The 20,079-nt window shown below is 37.3% G+C and overlaps 1 protein-coding gene across 1 annotated transcript; it reads left to right on the top strand.

Annotated features, from left to right (window-relative positions):
• Positions 1 to 4: 4 nt before the first annotated feature.
• LOC131165746 (uncharacterized) lies at positions 5 to 18,452 on the top strand. The gene is made up of 10 exons (XM_058123771.1): positions 5 to 125; positions 213 to 261; positions 1,965 to 2,071; positions 3,236 to 3,281; positions 6,021 to 6,155; positions 6,283 to 6,372; positions 6,511 to 6,642; positions 6,719 to 6,802; positions 6,972 to 7,036; positions 18,036 to 18,452. The coding sequence occupies exons 1-10, from the start codon at positions 13 to 15 to the stop codon at positions 18,220 to 18,222; spliced, it is 1,008 nt and encodes a 335-aa protein (XP_057979754.1). The 5' UTR covers positions 5 to 12; the 3' UTR covers positions 18,223 to 18,452.
• The last annotated feature ends 1,627 nt before the right edge of the window (positions 18,453 to 20,079 follow it).

Here is a 20,079-nt window from a genome sequence, read left to right as displayed (position 1 = left end):
ACAGACGAGAGGATGTTGTGCCTATGGACGATAGTGGTACTCTTGTTCGCTGCACTTCTGATTCTGTTTTCGCTGTTAGGGTTTGCTATTGTCTTCGAATCATTCCGAAGAAGACACAACCATGCGTACGTTCGCAGCGCTTTTCCGTTTTTGTTTCTTCTCTTACAATTTTCGGTTAATTTCCGAAACTGTTTATTCTGATAATTTGGCAGCCATCTTGAAGCTCCTGCGATCTTCGAGGATCCATCTTCGTTGAAACAGGTAAATTTATTGGTGGATTTTTTCTTTCGCAATTTTTGTTGTTGATTTTTCGGTTGGTCCAACTCGTTGACCTTTAATTTGTCTTTTATTCGTGTTGGATTCTCAAATTTTCTTGAGAAGAATGGATTCGGCTGCCGCAAAACGTTGTTAGGCTCTGTATCATAGTCGCAGAGAAAATGTTGGAGAACGGGGGAAATTTTGAATTAATTTGCTTCTTTTTGATCTCTAATGACCAACACATTAACTAATGAATGTAATCATTTGCATTAGGGTTGGTTCAGGTTTTTGTTTCTGAGATCCTAAACAGTTGACAGTTATGGGGTCACATGTTTTGATCTTTGTATTTTTCGCTTTTGATCATTACACATATTATCAATTATCCTTTGAGTATGCTGAAGAATTCAAACTATATTATATAAGTTCCAATAGTTGTAGTTGCTGATTGAAAAAAAATGAAAACTTGGGAGTCACTATACTCGGTTGCAGCTTAGCAATTGTGCAATCACAGCTGTCCATTGCTCTGGGCTTCTGAAGAAAATTACATGGGGCGCCTAGCCATGAACCACTGTAATTACACAGCTACTTTAATCGTCATGAGCCATAATATTATTCAGAATTTGGAAATTTTACTAGCTGTACTTGATGGAATCATTTGCTACTTCTGGGACTGAAGTTCTGATCCAATTTAATCAACTCTAGATGAGCCTACTTCAGATTTCAAGCCATAGTTGCTACTTACCAGATACTGTAGTGAACCATGAATTAGTACAGTTGTTCCAGAACATGGCATATGTTCTTTCTAGGATGCTAAATCTCGCTTTCCAATGTTTTACTCAAATATTTTCAACATAATTTTTTTCTCAGTAAAAATGGAGAGTTATTGCATTATAATACCATTTCCATTGATTGATCTTTTTAATAAAAAAAATATCGTCTAGATTTAGCAACTCACCATCCTCTGCAACATGTACAACTGCTGTTACACACACACTTCGCTAACATATCCGTGAAATTATACCCCTAATGCACTGCATTTTATGGCATGTGCCATACCTTGATATTGTTTAATGAACCAGGATGTCCCGTATTCTAGGTAACAGTGTAACACTAATTCACACTATAACATTGTAAGCTTTGGTATTTGTAGTTATTGGTCGGGAAAAAAATGTCTGGAACTTTGAAGTTGTTAATGGAATCACTGGCTGTTGTTTGGGAGTGAAAATACAAAAATCCAATTTAACCAACTCTAGGCTGTTAACGAGTTAACTGCGAGGTTTAGAGCTGTTTTGTTGATTGTGCCATGGATAAGAGGTTAAGCTGGTTTGGGTAAGCCCTACCCTGGAATGGAACCTTCATGAGTCGGTGATAAATTTTTAACTAGAAACTGCTACAATTCTAGAGGTTGCCTTGTGCTCAGCCTTGTGAAACACAAGAAAGAGATGCAAAAGGGGTGACCAGAGTTACTTTCAAGTTCAAGAAGACCCTCCAATACCTAAGCCAAGCAGTGCACAATGATGGTGAGAAAGGAATTAAGCTATTTTGGCTCAAGAAAGTGCATATGATCTTCATCTTGCCAGGCTGCTTATATTTCTGTTTATGGTTTTCAATAAAAGAAATTGTAACCTATCTTGGCTCTAAGCATCTAGAATTCCAAGCTTTGGATGTTGTAGGAGTTATTAATTCTGTTGGGATGTTTGTTTCAGGTTCCATGTCCTTACATATTTGATCCTGCGGAGAAGTACATATCTTTGATAATTCCTGCATTCAATGAAGAGCATAGGCTTCCTGGAGCTCTTGATGAAACAATTAAGTAAGTTGAATTATAACCATTTGGCAATATTGTGTCCTTTTGACTCCATTTTTTGTATTACTTATGTTGTCGACATCCCTACATATGGGCTGTTTTGGTTTTGATCAGTCACTTCTCTGACATTGCATCTTTTTCTTTTCTTTAGGCTGTCTTATTAGCATTCAATCTGCAACATTGCTGCTGTACCCATTAGTTGCAGCAGCTGCAACCCTTTGTTTACATGCCCTTTTTTATATAAAAATATTTTAAAAGCTTCTGTTAAATATAAATATGTACATTATGTTGCTGTACTTGCGCACAGATCACTTGGGATTTCAGGAGTTGAGACAAGGTCCTTTTGACTTTCCATTTATGTTCTCAATCTATGGAATTAATAATTCTTGCAATGCCACCAACTTGCTGAATGAAGTAGCGCAAAGTGGTGTCTCAAGTTTATTATAGCCAGCTCTAATCAAGTAATTTAGGGCCCATTTAGTTGTGGAAAACATTTTCCTTTTCCAATGATTTATTAAAATTTTAGTTTATTTTTAAAAATTTTTTAAGATAGGTATAAGAAAGATAGAAAATAAAGAGTTTGTTTAAATGTGCAAAATAAATTTTCATTTTTTATTTTTAGATTTTAAAATAATCACAAAAAAGACAACTTGTTTTCCAATTTTCCAAATTTTGTAGAAGGTAATATTTGGAATCATGGATTTTGGGGTATGATTTTGGATTTGTGTTGTTTTAAAAGAAACTCTATACATAATCCACACAAATTAAAGTCCAATATCCAAATTCCACGCTGCCATATGCAAAGTATTAGAAATCTAGAAAAATAATGATTCAATGAAAAGATGTTTTCCAACTTTTCTATCTAATTTTGATAAACCGGAAAACAAGGTGACATTTTTGTGATTATTTGAAAACTTAGAAATAAAAAAAAAAACTATATTCACATGCAAATAATGTCAAAACTGTCTTTTGTTGTTCAATTATTACACACAAATGTTGTAAAAATGAAAAATTAACTAATTCTTTTGTGCTTTTTTTTTTAGAATACTAGAATGAAAAATGGAAACTGTTTTCCAAAACTAAGCGGGCCCATAGTAATTCTATTGATGGTTGTTGTCAGAAGTGATGCCAATTCCATAAATATAATAATATTTGGATCTTACTTTGTAGTTATCTTCAAAATCGTGCTGCAAAGGATAAGTCATTTTCTTATGAGGTATGACTTTTATTCCATTTTACTTTTAGCACTATCTTTTTTCTTCCCCCCCCCCCCCCAACTCTCATGAATTTCTTATCATTGTTCTTACAATGAAAATTGGACTAGAAACTAGTTATTAGTTCATAATCTGGATTAAAATATAGAGGATGAGCACCTTAGAAATGAAGGAAATATAGGTTCTCTTGTTGCACTGAGCTCTCTAACATGATGATGGGGAATAAGTAAAGTTGTTGGGATTGGGATTCTAAGTGGGATCGTTGGAGGGATCTGCAGGTTTGAATTGTAGAATCGGATCGAGAATCGTAATATTCTACTTCCAATGTAAAATAAATATTGAAAAATAATATTTGTGGAACTTTATGACAAGTCTTAAGACTAAAAACTTGGTTAGTAACTTTGCAAGTATAAGAAGTTAAAAAACAATAAAAAGAAGAAAAAGAAGAAGAACAAGAAAAGAAGGAGAAAAGCAATGGTGACTGTTGAGTCTTTTCAAGAAGCAGATCTGTTTTGAAGCATACCTCTGCAGCTCTGTTTGGCCCACTGGCTTGGCTTTTTTCTTGGCTGCTGCTGATCAAACAAGAACTCTGTGTTGAAGAGGACTGAGGTGTTCTTGTAGAACACAAAGAAGGAAGAGGACTGAGGGTTGAGTTCTTGTTGAACCCCAAGAACTCTGGTTGTTGAACACCAAAGAACTGCTGATCAAACAGCAAGACTGCTGGCTGCTGCTGATCGATCACTAGTCACCAGATGGATGGCTCTCTGGTTGTCGAACAGGAGAGAAATTCAGGTGCTGGGTTGCTGAACTTCAATCAGGGGTAGAAGACTGAGGTGTCGAACTCGAGGGAAGTCAGGTGCAGATTCTGCTGAATATGTTTATCAATGGGAGGCTGGGAGCTATTTTGCCGCAGTTTTTGAAGACTCTGGACCAAACATAAACTTTTGGGGGGATTTGGGCCAATAAAAACTTGTATTGGGCTATATTATTGAAGTCCAAAAAGTACAAAAAAAAATCCCAATCCAGGTATCAAAGTAGGATCTACACGATTATATGATTCCAATTTTATGATTCTACCAATTCTTTTACAATTCTACCATGATTCTACTTAACTCTGATTTTTGTTGCGACTTAGATTGTGTGGGTCAACCTGGATCGTAGAATCATACAATTTTACAATTCGGATCACAAAGGATTAAGATAAATTACTTTGTGGGATATATTTAGATAAATGCCATTTCATGATTGGTTGGTCTCCAAGTGACAGGGTATTGAATGGGGTTGAGAGGTGTTTGTTATCGTTGTAGCTGTCAGTTTTCCATTTCCACTTCTTCATTGCAGTGAAAACTTTGCAGCAAATATATTTTGGTTCCATTGTGAGCTGCTCCGATTTTGAGAACAGTTGCCGCAACTTTTGAAAACCATAAAAGGTTGTTTTGACTTGTTTATGTAACATGTTTCGTTTTTAAAAAATGGTTCAAGCCTCTGCACATGCTTGCAATGATCTCTTGCTTTTTTTGAAAAAAGGTTCCTCAAGTTAAACATAAAATAGGGGTAGTCAGGGTAGATTTGACTTTTGAGCCTGCTGGGAGAACAACAACGATCTGAACCTTTACTTGCAAGAAAAAATCTCAAAATCTGGGCATTCTCCCTCTGTCTTCTTTTTCCCTTCTGCATGCAGCTGGTGGCAACATCTTTTATGCCGCTGTCTGACATTACCTTTGTCTTGTGTCAATTTTTTTGCTTTTCTCCGGAGGATTGGGTGAACACGTACTTTGCCATCAGGAAACTAGCTTTTTAAGTAAACAAGTCAAGCACTCATGCTTGGATTGGATGGAATTTTTTTGGTTCGTGTTTAACTCTCTTTATTGCTCTGCATCGCAGAGTTGCCTTTTTTTTTTTTCCCTTGCCTGGAGGGGGTGGACGGCTTGGGGTTGGGTATTGTTTGTTGGAGAAGTTTCTTCTGCATGGTTCTATTGTCTGCCCAATGTATGTATTTTTATATATATTAAAAAACATCTTAAATCATGCATATTGTGTTGTATATTAAAGATCAAAATAACAATTGAGAATTCCAATCACTTCCTCTCTGAATTTATGATAACATATTCTAATGTTCTGAAATGTATCACGAGTTCTTTTCTTTTCCTTTTTTTCAATAAAAAATTTCTGTTATGCATTATGAAGCTCCTATTTCTATTGCCTCCTTGAGAAATATTATTATTGTTTTTGATGAAAAAATTTTTGTGTGCATTGCTTGATTTTGATCTATGGCATCACTGGAAATTCAAATTGTAGAAGTTATAATAGACAGTATGATACACTGATCAAAATAATAAGAATAGTAGTAGTAGTAGTAGGAGACGGTATGATAAGAAAAATAGAAGAAAAATGAAAACTGGCAACGAAAAAAGTTTATGGTTTACACATCTCAGTTTGTGTTTCCAATTTTCAATTGTGGTTCCTGATTTTTAATTTCAGAATTTTTGACAATGATGCCAAATGACCATGTAACTTCTTTAATAAATTGAGAACTACTTATTTCAGACAGATTTTTGTGTCATGATTTTAATAATTTTAGTTTTTTCATGCTGAAATATGGTGGAAAAATTGATCATGTCTTCAATTTTATATTATGGGATAATTATTTATTCCCCTTTTCTTTATTTATGTGACAATGTTCTTTACATTCATGTACCATTTTCTATGGGGTTTTGTTAAATGGATGGGCCCTTGAATAGGTCGTGATTGTTGATGATGGGAGTGCTGATGGAACAAAAAGAGTTGCTTTTGACTTTGTGAAAAAGTACTCTGTAGAAAATGTAAGGGTTCTCCTCCTTGGGAAAAATCATGGCAAGGGAGAAGCAATTAGAAAAGTGAGTCTTATTCACACTATTCATTCATTTGGTTACATTTGTGATGCTATATAAGAATCTATAAATTCTGTGTGTATGACAACAATTGATTGAAGCTGTTTACTACTGTGAAAGCATTGTAAAACAGGGAATTCTTCATTCGCGAGGTGAACTACTGTTAATGCTAGATGCTGATGGGGCCACCAAGGTTAATGACCTTGAAAAACTTGAGGATCAGGTTGGTGTTCATTATATTATCAGTGCTGCATGTATGCTGCCCCAATATGTTTCAAATTATGTGAATCTACACTGATTATGATTTATGTTCTGTGGAAATAACAATGATATGAATATCCACCTATTTGCTTGATCTCAGATACTTGCAGTTGCCAGAAAGGAACTTCAATTAGGAGTTGTAACACATCCTGATTCAAGTTCAAGAATTTCTGATATTCCAGTTGCTGCATTTGGATCCCGTGCACATCTTGAGGAGAAAGCTTTGGCTACAGTTTAGTCATGTTGATGTTTTTTGCTACATTTATATATTTACCATTCTTTGTTTTAACCTTGTTTTTATGTTTCAGAGGAAGTGGTACCGCAATTTTTTAATGAAAGGTTTCCATGTTGTGGTTCTCTTGGCAGCTGGTCCTGGAATTCGTGATACGCAGGTAATTTTTCTGATTCACAATCTTTTTTTTTATTTTTCTTTTAAAACTTCACTTTGGTGCTGGTTTGGATCTCTCAATTCTCTCAAGTTGCTTTAGGTCTTAAGTGTGTTGGCCGACTTTGAGTTAAATATGCCTTATATTGTGATATCACCTCCTGCATGTGTCACAGTGTGGTTTTAAGATGTTTACCAGGGCTGCTGCACGGAAGCTTTTCACAAACATCCGGTTGAAGAGGTACCTAAAACTTTTTGCATGCTGGTTTAATCTGCTTCTTGTTTTTAAATCTTGAAATAGCCTTTTTAACTAGAGATTTGAAATCTGAACTGTGCTGGGTCTGTTGGCCATAACTTAGTCATCCGAGAAATTAGTGGCTGTTCAAAGAAACTCCTAAGAATCTAGGAACATTGGATGTAATCCCATGTTTGGTATAAAAGCATGTAGCATATATCGAAATTCGAAATTAAAAATAAAGAAGTAAGGAATTCTTGGGACCTAATCATTTATGGAAGTTGGACTGGATGAACTGTGCAAGTATGACTTATGGTCTTGTAATTAGATTATTTGTAGGTAGTGTTCCAGTTTAGTACATCATGGTTTTATTTTTTCAATTAATGCTTAAAGCTTTTTATTCCCCAATGCAAAATTATAATTTATGAATTTTTTTTTGGGACCTTGAAAGTTTTGTTAGGCTAGAACATCTGTTGTGCTTCTGCACCCGTTTGAATGTGAAATCTCCAATCGGAGCAGATATGACCAAACAGCATATATAGGTCAAATTAGGTCATTGTGCATGTATTTGTTCATTGGTGCTTGGCATCCACATGGTATCTGTTTTTTGGAGATTTTAATATTATGGCCTATGTAGGCTCCAGGCTTGTTTTTCGTTTGTCTTCATAGGTGAATGATGCCAGGCATAGTAGTTGCTTGACTGCACATATCACTTGCAGGTCTTATGTTGCATAGTTTTTGATTGGGGAAACTAATAGTAAATGCTAAGCTAGAAATTTGGAGGGGCACTTATCAATGAGAAACAGAAAGGATAAAGTAGCATCAAGGTACAGTGAACTAACAGACCAAATGTTATTTGAGGAGACATGAATATCCAAAGAATTAGGAAGAAAATTGTTTGGGTCATGTGGATTGGTGGAAAGAGGTAGTCTGGAATGATCTTTGACAACACTACGAACTTTTTGAGGATGGTGGCTTGGATTGTGTATGAAATGGAGAAGTGCTTATTGCAAAGTCGTGTGAATGAAAAGCATCAATCAGATTATGTTAGCTTTGTGTGGGTGAAATTGGTGGCAAGAAAAGGAATGAGACAAATGACCAACTGGATACAAATGGTTGAAAAGTTCTAGGGAGCGGCATCAATTGAGGATATATTCCCAAATGGTTAGGATTAAGGTTTTGAGTTTTAGTATTGGCTAGAGGAATGGTACAGAATATGGAATATCATTTTATGCAATGTAACCTGGTAATTAACATAGCTCTAAGATAACAATGTAAACAAGCTGCAGATTGTCTCCTTACTGCCCGTTGCTCTCCCTTTTATAGAAAGTTTCTGTTGATGCGAACTCAATTTCTGCAAGCATGGATCATGGCATTCACGTGCAACCAAGGAAAAAAGATAGCTTGGGAGACCCAAGAGAGGCCCAACGCTCAAGTTTGTACTGGATAGAATATAGGTAACGTAATAGTCATAATACTTTTTATAGTGAGTCCCCACCAAAAAAAAAATAAAGAAGGCACTTTAGCCTCTCCTTTTAGAGCAGATGACATCTACCTTCGATTCTAGGGGGTTAGACCTGTTCATTAACCCCATTTAGCTTTATTCATCCACTTTAATGCAGGGTGACCTTTGATCTTCATATGAATTATGTCTAGCTCTTGACTAGGTTAGAATGTTGTTGCTAAACCCCAGATAACCCCCCACTACCAAGTCTTGGAAGGCACTTTCAAATTTGGGATTTTTTTTTTTTTTTTTGCAGCTTAAATCAAGGAATTTCCTTCCCTGTCTAACTATGACATAAATAGTGTGTGCCTTTTTTTTAAATTAATTATTTCTCATATGCTTGGGCTAAGGTGGCTTTTGTACCGTTTTCTTTCAAGGTTACCACCTCAGTAGGCAACCTTTTATTTGTCTTTTTTGTACTAGCCATTTTTCCCAAGTGGGCCTATTAGGCCTTTTATACTCCCCCTTTTTGCCAAGTGAGCTTATTTGGCCTTTTCTCCTTGGCCATTCTATGAGTTTTCTTTAAGTGAGTCTATTATGACCTAGTCAAGTGCCAAAGTACGAATTCATATGAAGTTCAGAGTTCACACTGAATTAAAGTGGATGAATTAACCTAATGGGGGTAATGAAGGGGCATGACCCCGTAAATGTAGATGTCATTATATTCCAGGGAAAGCTTGCTTATATAAAGGAGAGGCTAAAGTACATTTTGGGGGCGGGGACATAAGAAGGAACTCCAAGACCCTCTAGCACAGTATCAAAAATACTATGATCACATTACCTATACTGTATTTTGTGCTAACTTTAACATTGGAGAAGGCCACTAGGGGTTGCCCAAGCTCTCTATTTTTTTCTCTTAGATGCAGGTGATTGCTATGAACTATAGATGTGGAGATTGGGACATTTTTTTATAGGGATTCCATTTGACGAGTGAGTAGATGCATGAGAGGAAGAGTAAAGGAGAGAAAAATCTGGTGGGTGGGCGGTTGGGGTTGGTCTTTAACAAGTATTGGGATATAGACTAGCATATCAATATCATGCTTTGACAAGATGGATTGGACCAGTCAAGTTTGTCTTGGCTGGACAAAAACTTAATGACGTTGGTTCATGCATCAAATCAAAGTCAAACTTGGCAACTTAAGAGTTTTTTACGGAAATGATAAAAAAAATAAGAAAAAATACAAATATAGATGGAATGGGCAAATAATACACAATTGTACCCAACCGAATTTTCAAAAGTCGGTTTGGGATTAAAAAAATAAATAAAAAACTGCAGTTGTGTTAGACAACGGGACGGCTGACTAGCGCATTGCTAGTCAACGCACAAATTTTGGAGCTGAAGAAAACAAAAAAAAAAAGGTGTTGCAGGCAAAACTAACTTTTGTATAGTCAGCTTGCCACATGTCAACATGCGGACTAGGTAGTTGACGGCCAACACAAAAAAACAAAAGAAAAACTGCAAAAGGGGTAAAACCTACTATCCAAAAATCGGTTTTCCCTGAAAAAGTTAAAAACCCTACTAACAATCAAGTCTTCTTCACCCCTTGTTGCGCAAAAAAAAGAGAAACATAAAATAACCATATCGACTTTTGGAAAGTCGGTTTGGTCCTGACCATCCACGCCTGTGCGCATGCATGCGCGTAATAAACGTGAAAAGTTACAAGTTTTCAAAAGTTGGTTTTGACATGCATGGCCGCATTATATATAGGGGTCGGGGGAGGGGAAGCATGCTTGGAAAGGGTGCATGCCAGGTTCATAGGTGAAGGATGCATGGCTGGGGGCACTCCACGTAGTTGAAAATCAACTTTCCAAAAGTCGGTTTTCAATTTTTTACTTGATTTTTTTTATTTTTATTTTTTCAGTGCTGTCAGTAGGGTTTTTAACTTTTTCAGGGGAAATTGACTTTTGGATAGTTGGTTTGACCTCTTTTGCAACTTTTTATTTTTAATTTTTTTTTTGCATCGATTGTCAGTTGCTTGGTCCGCCTATTGACACGTGACAAACCGACTATCCAAAAGTTGGTTTTGTCTGCAACACTTTTTTTTTTTTGGTTTATTTCTGCTCTGGAATTTGTGCGCTGACTGGCAACGTGCTAGTCAGTTGTCCCATTGTCTGACGTGCCTGCAGTTTTTTTTTTTTAAAATCCTAAACTGACTTTTGAAAAGTCAGTTGGGTACAATTATGTATTATTTGCCCATTTCGTCTATATTTGTGTTTTGTATTTATTTGTTTTTACTTATTTTCGTAAAAAACTCCCTACCAAACCCATTCACATACCAAATTATGCAGCTTATGCACTACTTGCCCCCTCCCTCGTGTGTCCCTCTCCTATTTATTCGTTCTTCTTCCTCCCCTCCCCCCCCTCCCACTTTCGCTCATCCTTTCTCCTTCTTTCATTTCATGCTTCTTCCTTTATCCTCCAACCTCCTCCACCACGTTTTAGTTTTGCGTGAACTTGTTCGAGATTTATTCAAAGAATTATTTTCTTGCGAGGGTCAGTAACGACGGTGTTAGCTAATTCATGATTTAACTAATTTTCAGTTTTTACTTTTATTTTGTACATTAATTTCATTCCATATTGAGGTATTAATATATTCTGTAAGATAATTGTTTATGTGAATGAAAATATATGTGTTTCATATTATCGTGATTGTGTTTGATGTTTGGTTTTGATTACATATTGGCGTGTGTAGATTGGTTTATTTCGATTATTGTATTGATATTTTTTTATTGGTTTTGATGTCTGGGATAATTTTTATAGTTTCCTCCACCTTAAGTGAGGATTATCAATAAAATTGGGGTTCCGATGAAAATTTCTTTATGTTGCAGATAAACTATACTTTTGTAAAATCAGAATTGCGTCAAATTCGTTAGCTAACACAGTTACGGTCTTATTATACATTGACGGTGAGATTATGCATGGATCTACTTGTATTAAGTACAACACAGGGCCAACAAAGGCCATTTGAGTTAGGAGGAGGATAAAGTAAGAAAGTTTTAAAAGAAAAATATATGAAGGATTAAATATTGATCCAAATGAGTACATGTTAGAATTGACATGGAGATATCTGCAACGAGGGGGTGGTGGAAATTTTTTCATTAGCTAACAAAGTTATGGTCTTATTATACATTGACGGTGAGATTATACATGGATCGACCGGTATTGAGTACAACATTGGGCCAATGAAGGCCATTCGAGTTAGGAGGATGAAGTTAGAAAGTTTTAAATAGAAAATATATGAAAGATTAGATATTGATCCAAATGAGTACATGTTAGAATTGACATCGAGATATCTGCAACTAGGGGGTGGTGGAAATTTTTTGTATGCCAATGTCCCAATAAAAGATGATGTAGATGTCCTAATTGTTTTGGATCTGCAGAGTTCTTGTCCAGACGTGTATATAATTGAGATTTTTGTTAAACGCATTCGTTGCAGTAGTATGGGTGTAGCTCCAATTGTGTAGGGGAAAACATTTCTCCATCCTCAAACCATATAACGAATATGGAACTGCTAAGACAAGCAGACTATTTGATCACCTTCACAGGTGACAACGACTTTAGATTTGAATGATATCCATAGTACATCATTTTAGCCGGAATTCTTGTCAACAGAGCGTCGACATGAGGAAGCTACTTTGCAAGGATTTAATGTGGGAAGTAGTAATTATCACAAACCACAACCATCAACAGAGTAAAGGCATGACTAAAGTTCATCTGGAGCTGTGTCTATACCAAATTTCGAAACGGTTCCATCTATTGTCATGAATGAGAGGGGGGCATATATGTTCCAGTCAATGCAACCTAATATGGATCGTGACCATGAATTAGAGGAAGAAGAGGATTTACAGGAGGATTTTGAAGAGGCTGATGCAGGGGTAGAGGAAGTCGGTGGACGGAATAATTATGGGGTTCAGCATGAAAAACTTGTCATGCCTCTTTAGAACACACCTATGGGTCAGAGAAGGGTACGCGACTTGTTGCCATTAGCGTACATGGTTGATGTCGAAGCCGGTAATATCAGAACTAAAATCGAAAGTTTCCTTGAGAGCACTCGATGGGATGGTGTCTTGAAATTTGGGAAGGGTATGATTTTCGACATGAAGGATGATCTGGTCCACTCTGTGCGCATCCACCATGCGCAAACACACCACTTCAAGGTGATGCAATCCACCCTAACCACTGTGCAATGCAAACGAGAGTTGTGCTTGGAGGTTGCGTGCAACTCAACATAGAAAACATGGGCTCTTTGAAATTACACAATACAGAGGGCCACATACATGCATAAATGACTCTCACGAGACCACCTGTAGCTAAAGTCCAGCTTAGTTGCAAATGAAATCATCGAAATTATCAAAAGTGATGCTGATGCTTTCATTGCAGCTTTGCAAGCACACTTGTCATAGTACCAATACCATGTCTCATATAGAAATGTATGGTTCAGGAAGCAAATGGCAGTTGCAAGGGTGTTTGGAGACTGAGATCTTTCGTATCAAATGCTTTCAAAGTGGATGCATGTTATGTGTGAAACAAATTCTGGTACAAAGGTGAAGTGGGCGTGGACAAAATCCCTAATGCTAACAACACTACTATTTTGACGTGTATTTTGGTAATTTACAACATCAATATAAGGATTTCGTCATTGTCCTCCAGTTCTTTGTGTGGATGGATGGTACTCGTATAGGAAATATAAAGGTAAATTTTTAATTGCAACGACCCCGGATGCAAATGAACAAATATTTCTTGTAGCGTTTGCAATCGTTAAGGAAGAGAGCCGGCGAACATGGTCCTAGTTACTTTAGTGCATTCGGGATGAAGTGTCTCACCGCGATAATTTGTGTCTTATATCATATATACATCCCGGTATTATTGGTGTCGTTCGTCAGAATGTTGACTGGCAACTGCCGCGTGCACACCATAGTTTGATTGCATCACGTTGTTAGCTACTTCAACAAGAGGGTATACAATACCATGCTCAAGCGGATGGTTGAAATAGTTGGTAGGGAAAACCAAGGTAGGAAATTCAATATTATGATGGAAAGAATCCTAACAGAAGGTGGGCCAATTGCAAACTCCTTTTTTAAAGAGATCCCTCCTTACATGTGGACGCAACGCAATGATGGGGGTCCCAGGTATGGAAACATGACCACGAATCTTGTTGAATGTTTTAATATCATTGTGAAAGAAACTCGCAATCTACTGATAGCAGCCTGTCCAGATGACATTTTTTCGTGTTGTGCAGTACTTTAGTGCCCGATGGTTACCAAGCAATGGAGTTGGGGAACAATTACACCTCACATGTTGTTGCAAATGCAGAGGAGGAAAATGATGTATGTTGGACATAAGGTTATCAACTTCAATATTGAAAGGGGATTGTTCAGTATTCAAACTGCACTGCGCCAGCCAAATAAGGGTCGAAATATTCAAATAGTTGACATAAAGGTATATCAGTGTACATGTGAGAAGTGACAGAATCTACACTATCCTTGTTCACACCTATTAGTTGTCTGCGACTTAAGGAGATTGGGGTACAGCCACTATGTTGACCGTTGTTTCACGGTACATGAGCATCATGCGACATATGCGATGGACTTCATCCCCATCCTCCATGAAGAATATTGGACAAATCCAGTGACGCCAACATTATACGGGAATCGACAATTGCTTAGGCAAAAAAGGACGACCCAAGAGTTCTACAATGCGTAATGAAATGGACATACGAAAGGGCAGTGTAAAGTAGTGTAGAATCAAATTATTATAGATTATTATTGTTTCATTCGTAATTCAAGTACAACGCACAAAATAAAGCCAATGTTGATCTGAATAGGGATGGACATCGTCAGATTTGACACATCCACCTCATGCGCAAAAAACATCCAAACCAACAGTAAAGTCTGCTAAAGCTGGTGGATGATGGTGAGTTATGCCTAACCTATAGGTTTGCATGGTTTATTTACGTATTCACTGAGGGAGGGTTGCAAGGGGTAGACTTTCACGTGAACTCTTAGCAACTTATTCTTGCAACACTTTTATTTGCAAGAGTAAACACTTGACAAGGTCTTATGAAAGTGTGCCCTGCGGAACCCTCCCTCGGGGGAAGTGATGTGGATAACCCATGCAAACCTATAGGAATGACATAACTTATCATCGACCAGCTTTTGAAGGCTTTATTGTTGATTTAGATGTTTTTTTTTTTTGTGTATTAGTGAGTGGGACGTCTCGGTGCTGACGGTGTCCATCCTTACTCAGATCTGCATTGACTTTATTTTATGCGTTGTACGTGTATTAGGAATAAAACAATAATAATCTCTAATAATTTTTTTCATGACTTTATTTTCTTCTATTATCTGGGGATTTTCCACTGTCATGAAATATAAAAATTTGTAACACAAGCACAAAACAATACACCTCTTCATCAGTCCAAATATTGTTTAGTGCTTGTCTTGCAAATTTCTATATTTCATGACAGTGGAATAGTTGTGTTGATGCTCCCTAATCATCTTGAGTCCACTGGGATGGGTAGGTGAGTGCTCCCACCTCAACTTGAGCACCATCCCCCCACCCCCCCCCCCGGGGGGGCTTCGGTGAGGTCCAACACGACGTCTCCTATGCGATGCCTTCTCAGTAGCTGCTGCGTCATCATCCGATTCGACCCCTCCACGTCAGCAGGTGGAGACTTGTGAACTGACTAGTGAGTTTCATCAACCACAAACTGCATACAGGCCTCCACAATCGGTCTAACAGGACATGTCAAGACGTAGTCAGATAATTGGATGTTCCCCATCATATGCTTATACAACAGAATGTTATGAAACTATTAATAAGTTATTGAAAATCTCTCTGTTTGTTCACTACATGCGTTGAATAATTTATTCACTCGCCATTGTCATTTGTATATTGTTAGTTCTGCTCACGCAGCGAATAGTGATGGATCGGTACCAGTCATTATATCCATCTTTCGCTTGTAGAGGTGTACGCCTAGGGAGTGAAAGCTCTCTCAATATGTGGACATGGCCTAGTCGCTGTTGCCACCTCTAGAGAGTACGCCTGTATTTAGTGCGTCAGTCGGTTTGATGATTCTCGCGCTGATCACATTTGTGCAGATCCTGGCAATGATTGTCAAGGTTGTACCCTGTCTGAGCTGGACGGGGGATCGGTTGCCTTAGGCCCAACTGCCGCAGTACACGGTCCAGCAGGTGCCACTCCATGATATGAAAACAAATCACGAAAATGCGAACAAGCCAAACTTGTACTCCAGTGAGACATGTCGGGGATAGATTAGCGTACACATCCACTGTATACGACATCAATATAAACTGTTAACAAACGGTTTATGTAAGAAAAATACTAAAAATTTTAAACATGACATAATCACATTTTACGATTCCAATGAAAAATAAAATTGTATTACTTGGTTCTCACGCATCATATCAATGTCATATTGATATAATCGCAGAGTATGCTGAGGGACATGCGAGATATAAAATGAAGCTCGTTATCTGGAATATTTTATATTCATATAACGTTATACTTAACTGTTTTAAATTTATTGAAACTAGAACATATACTAACCTGACCACAAGTGGGAACGTGCCATTGCCGATATCAGCACGAAGATGTGGCAGACTAACTCTAATTGGAGCAAGAAAGGGCATGTGCTCCCATGCACTACCCCAACTATACGTCGACGTCCTCTCCAAGTCACTCAGTAGAGGTAGGAACATCAATGACGCATAGTATTTCACGAATAGCAAGCTGCACATGAAACGTAGTATGTACGCTTGAGCATTCTGCATTATGTCCTCCTCTGATGCTTCATCAACAAGATTAGGTATTGTGTCATCCTTCGATGCCTAAAAGTAACCCTAATTTCTACCCATTGCCTAGGCTCCCAGCACACCGCACTTACACGGCCACAGCTCTACAATCTCATCCGTAATATTTATGGGTCAACACGCAAAGCTTGATTGTCGCTGCAGATTCCATTACATATATGTACCAAAACTACTTTCCTTCTCCCGCCGGGGTCTTTTTCCTCAATTAATATTCATTCTCTCCGACAGCAGCCAAAAAGAGGAAGAAGAAGCAGCTTCTGATGCAACATTTCTGATTTTTATTGTATCAAAATCAGTGCCTCCTTTCTCCTTCAAATTTGATATCCTCCTGATATTGTTCTTGTGATGTTAGAATAGAGAGGAGGAGGAAGAGGAGGCGGCGGTGGTGGGAACAGTGTTGTGATCAGTGTGGAGAGGATAAATAAATGAAAACAAATAGATAAAGAGAATTGGTTTGGAAAACGAACAGCGGTGGCTGTTTTATAGTGTTTTATTCATCTACTCTCTTTTGCCTTAGTGGTGAAAAACGACAATCATACAGCTTGGGGACAAAAAATTGATAATCAGTAGTGATATTTCCCCTGGACCTCCTGTTGCAGCTGCACAATTGATCCGAAGATGATGGAAGAGGAAGAACAATCCGGCGGTGGAAATTGGAGTGCGCAAGAATGGAGACGTGCGCTGCATGCTCTCTCTCGTTGCGGCTGCTCAGCTGCCACTGACGACGACGCCTCCTCCATTTTCTTCTTTCTGTGTGGTGTGTGGACAAAGGAGTGTTTTTTTTAATAATAAAAAAATTTAAAATAATTAAATTATATTTTTTTAAAGAGGTGATTCATTTATGACATGTTTATTAAACGGACGGGTTAGGGTTTACATAATAATGACCCGTTAATAAACGAGTCAACTCAAACCTGAATCCGTTTAACTCTGGCCCATTTACGACACATCCGAACCTGGCTCGTGAACTCGTTTTGCCTCCCCTACTCACTAGATCAGTTGCCATCCCTTTTTTGTGATATGGATCGCAAGTAATATTTAGACAACACACTATGCATGTATAGCTGAACGCTCAACTGTTAATCAAGACCTCTCTATCACTCAATATTCTTTCAGCTTGTTATAATTATTATAAGAAGTTTTGCTACCAAGAAGAGAATATATTAAGTTTCAAGAATATATAAGGAATAGGAGAAGTGGCATAAAAATAATCCTAGCCATTGCTTTTAGTTAATTTATTAATAGCTGATTACCAACAATCTTTTGCATTACACGCACACACACTACATGCACTGATACCGCCATTTCACCTAGTGCTTTGGCGAATCCCGTGACGTTCATTGGGTTGGTCATGAGTCCAGGTCTTGTACCATGTTAGCATAATTTGTTATTATTTTTTTGAAAGAAATCTGTTCAACAACCCTCTATTCACCTTCTATATTGTGTGCTCTTGTTGTTTTGGCCTTGAATGTAACATGTTTGTGTGCTTTGGCGAACCCCGTGACGTTCATTGGGTTGGTCACGAGTCCAGGTCTTGTACCATGTTAGCATAATTTGTTATTATTTTTTTGAAAGAAATCTGTTCAACAACCCTCTATTCACCTTCTATATTGTGTGCTCTTGTTGTTTTGGGATTGAATGTAAGGACATTTGAACATGTTTGTGCAGGTGGTGCTTTGACGTTGAGTTGGTTTATTTGTGCAAATGGTTTGGCATCCCAATGATTGAGATATCTGTGAACTGGTCAGAGATCCCTGGATCCAAGGTGAACCCATTGAGCATTCCCAACATGCTTTGGGAGCTTGCACTCATGTCCGTCGGATACAGGACCGGTATCTGGGAAGTTCGTACTTGAGTCTCTTTGTTGTCGAGCTGATCCAACCACATTCACGGCGTCCGTCAAAGATTGCATTTTCACAGCCGCAATCCCACTGAACGAAGATTACAGGCTCCCTACTCTTTTTTGTTATGGATGATGGTGTCTTAAACTATATAAACTAAAATAACTTACCAAATTTCCTAAATTTTGCTTATTGAAGATCAGCATTGCCTCTGATGTAAGCAGAGGTAGAATTAATACTGCTATACCTAATATTGTCTTAAAACTTATTTGGATGAGTTTGTTTTTAGAAATTGACAATTTTTTTTTTTTGGGGGGGTTGGGGTTGGTTAGAAAGCGTGGATTTTGAGTGCTGTTTATGCCGTCGGTTTAGGGAGGTAGATGGGAGTAGGGGTGAGCATGTGGTCGGTTCGGGAGTATGGTCAATTAATTAAATATTTTTTGTTAAGAATTTTTTATAACCAAACCGATCGAAATAGTCTTGTTAACCAATCATTACTTTATCAATTTGGTTAATTGAATTTAACGGACCATTGAAATATGTTTAATTTGGTTAATCACGGCAAGAGTGAAGTCATAGCGAGGAGAGGAAGGCCACAGTGACAGGGAGGGCAAAGCCATGGTGAGGGCGAGACCACCATAAGGGCAAGGTTGCGGACTGCGGAGTTGTTGGAGTGCAGCGTGAGAGTGGTTTAGGTCAAGCGGCGATTGTGGGCTGCAGCGTGCGAGGTGTGACTAGTCTATATTAGCAAATCTAGGCATCTAGCTACGCTGGAGGTTGAGGCTAGAGTGGAGTACTGGAGCTAGGGGTGGGCATTAAAAAATTTCAGTTAAAAAAAGTTCATTAATTAAATTGAAATTTCATATTAACAAAATTTGAAATTGATCCGACTTGGTTAAGTTGGTTAATTGGTTTAAACTGATTTAATATTTTAGTGTATATAAAATATAACTAATATATAATATATAAAGTTTTGATATATATAATATATAAAATATTTTAATGTACATAATATATAATTATTTAACCGAAGCAATCAAACTAAACTAAAAATTAAAATTCAACAAAAATAAAAATTGAATTTGAATCGAATAAATTTTTAACTAAACCGAAGTGAATTGATTGAATTTACTGGATTAATTAGGTTTTAATCGAATTATGCTCACCCTCAACAAGTGTGGGCTGTGGAGTGTGGTGCAATTGGTCTAGATATAAGGTTGAGGTTGGAGAGTAGAGTGGAGGTGGAGTTGAAACCCTAATATATATATATATATATATATATATATATATATATATATAATTTGGTTAACCGAAATAAAAATTACTCCAAATCAAACTAAAAATTGAAAATTAAATTTCCCCTAAAATCAAAATCGAATCAAAATATTTTTCAGCTAAATTAAACTTTCATCTAATTTTGCTCACCCCTAATTAAATAAAGGCCTAAAGCAGTTTTCATCTGATGATGCCACCTGTGTCCTGGCACAGCAAGCTTCACATCCCTACCTAACAGCTGGGAAAAAAACTAAAAATAAAAATTTACATTGTGATTGAAAGAATTCTTGGCTATTGAAGATTTTGATTTATTCCCTTAATTCCTAAAAATTTTAAGAGCACATTACGTAAGTTTTGCAGTCTTTAGTAAAAAAAGAGGAAATCATTATGAACGTGTGTGCAATGACCATCGGCAAACCTTTGTGCACTCAAGTGAAAAATAACGGGTGGACACACGGGTGTCAACATTCATCAGAGAATTGTTGAGGCAAGGGATCTGCAAAACTTCAAAACCAAAAATTACATCAAATTATGTGGTGGTATGAATTATAAATTTTGGAATTAAGGATAGGGGGATGGATTGAGGGTAGTTTTTT

Source organism: Malania oleifera, chromosome 10, assembly GCF_029873635.1.
Source record: "Malania oleifera isolate guangnan ecotype guangnan chromosome 10, ASM2987363v1, whole genome shotgun sequence".
Classification (NCBI taxonomy): Eukaryota; Viridiplantae; Streptophyta; class Magnoliopsida; order Santalales; family Ximeniaceae; genus Malania; species Malania oleifera.
The sequence above is the reverse complement of the archived record's forward strand: the minus strand, read 5'-3'. Positions and strand labels throughout refer to the sequence as shown.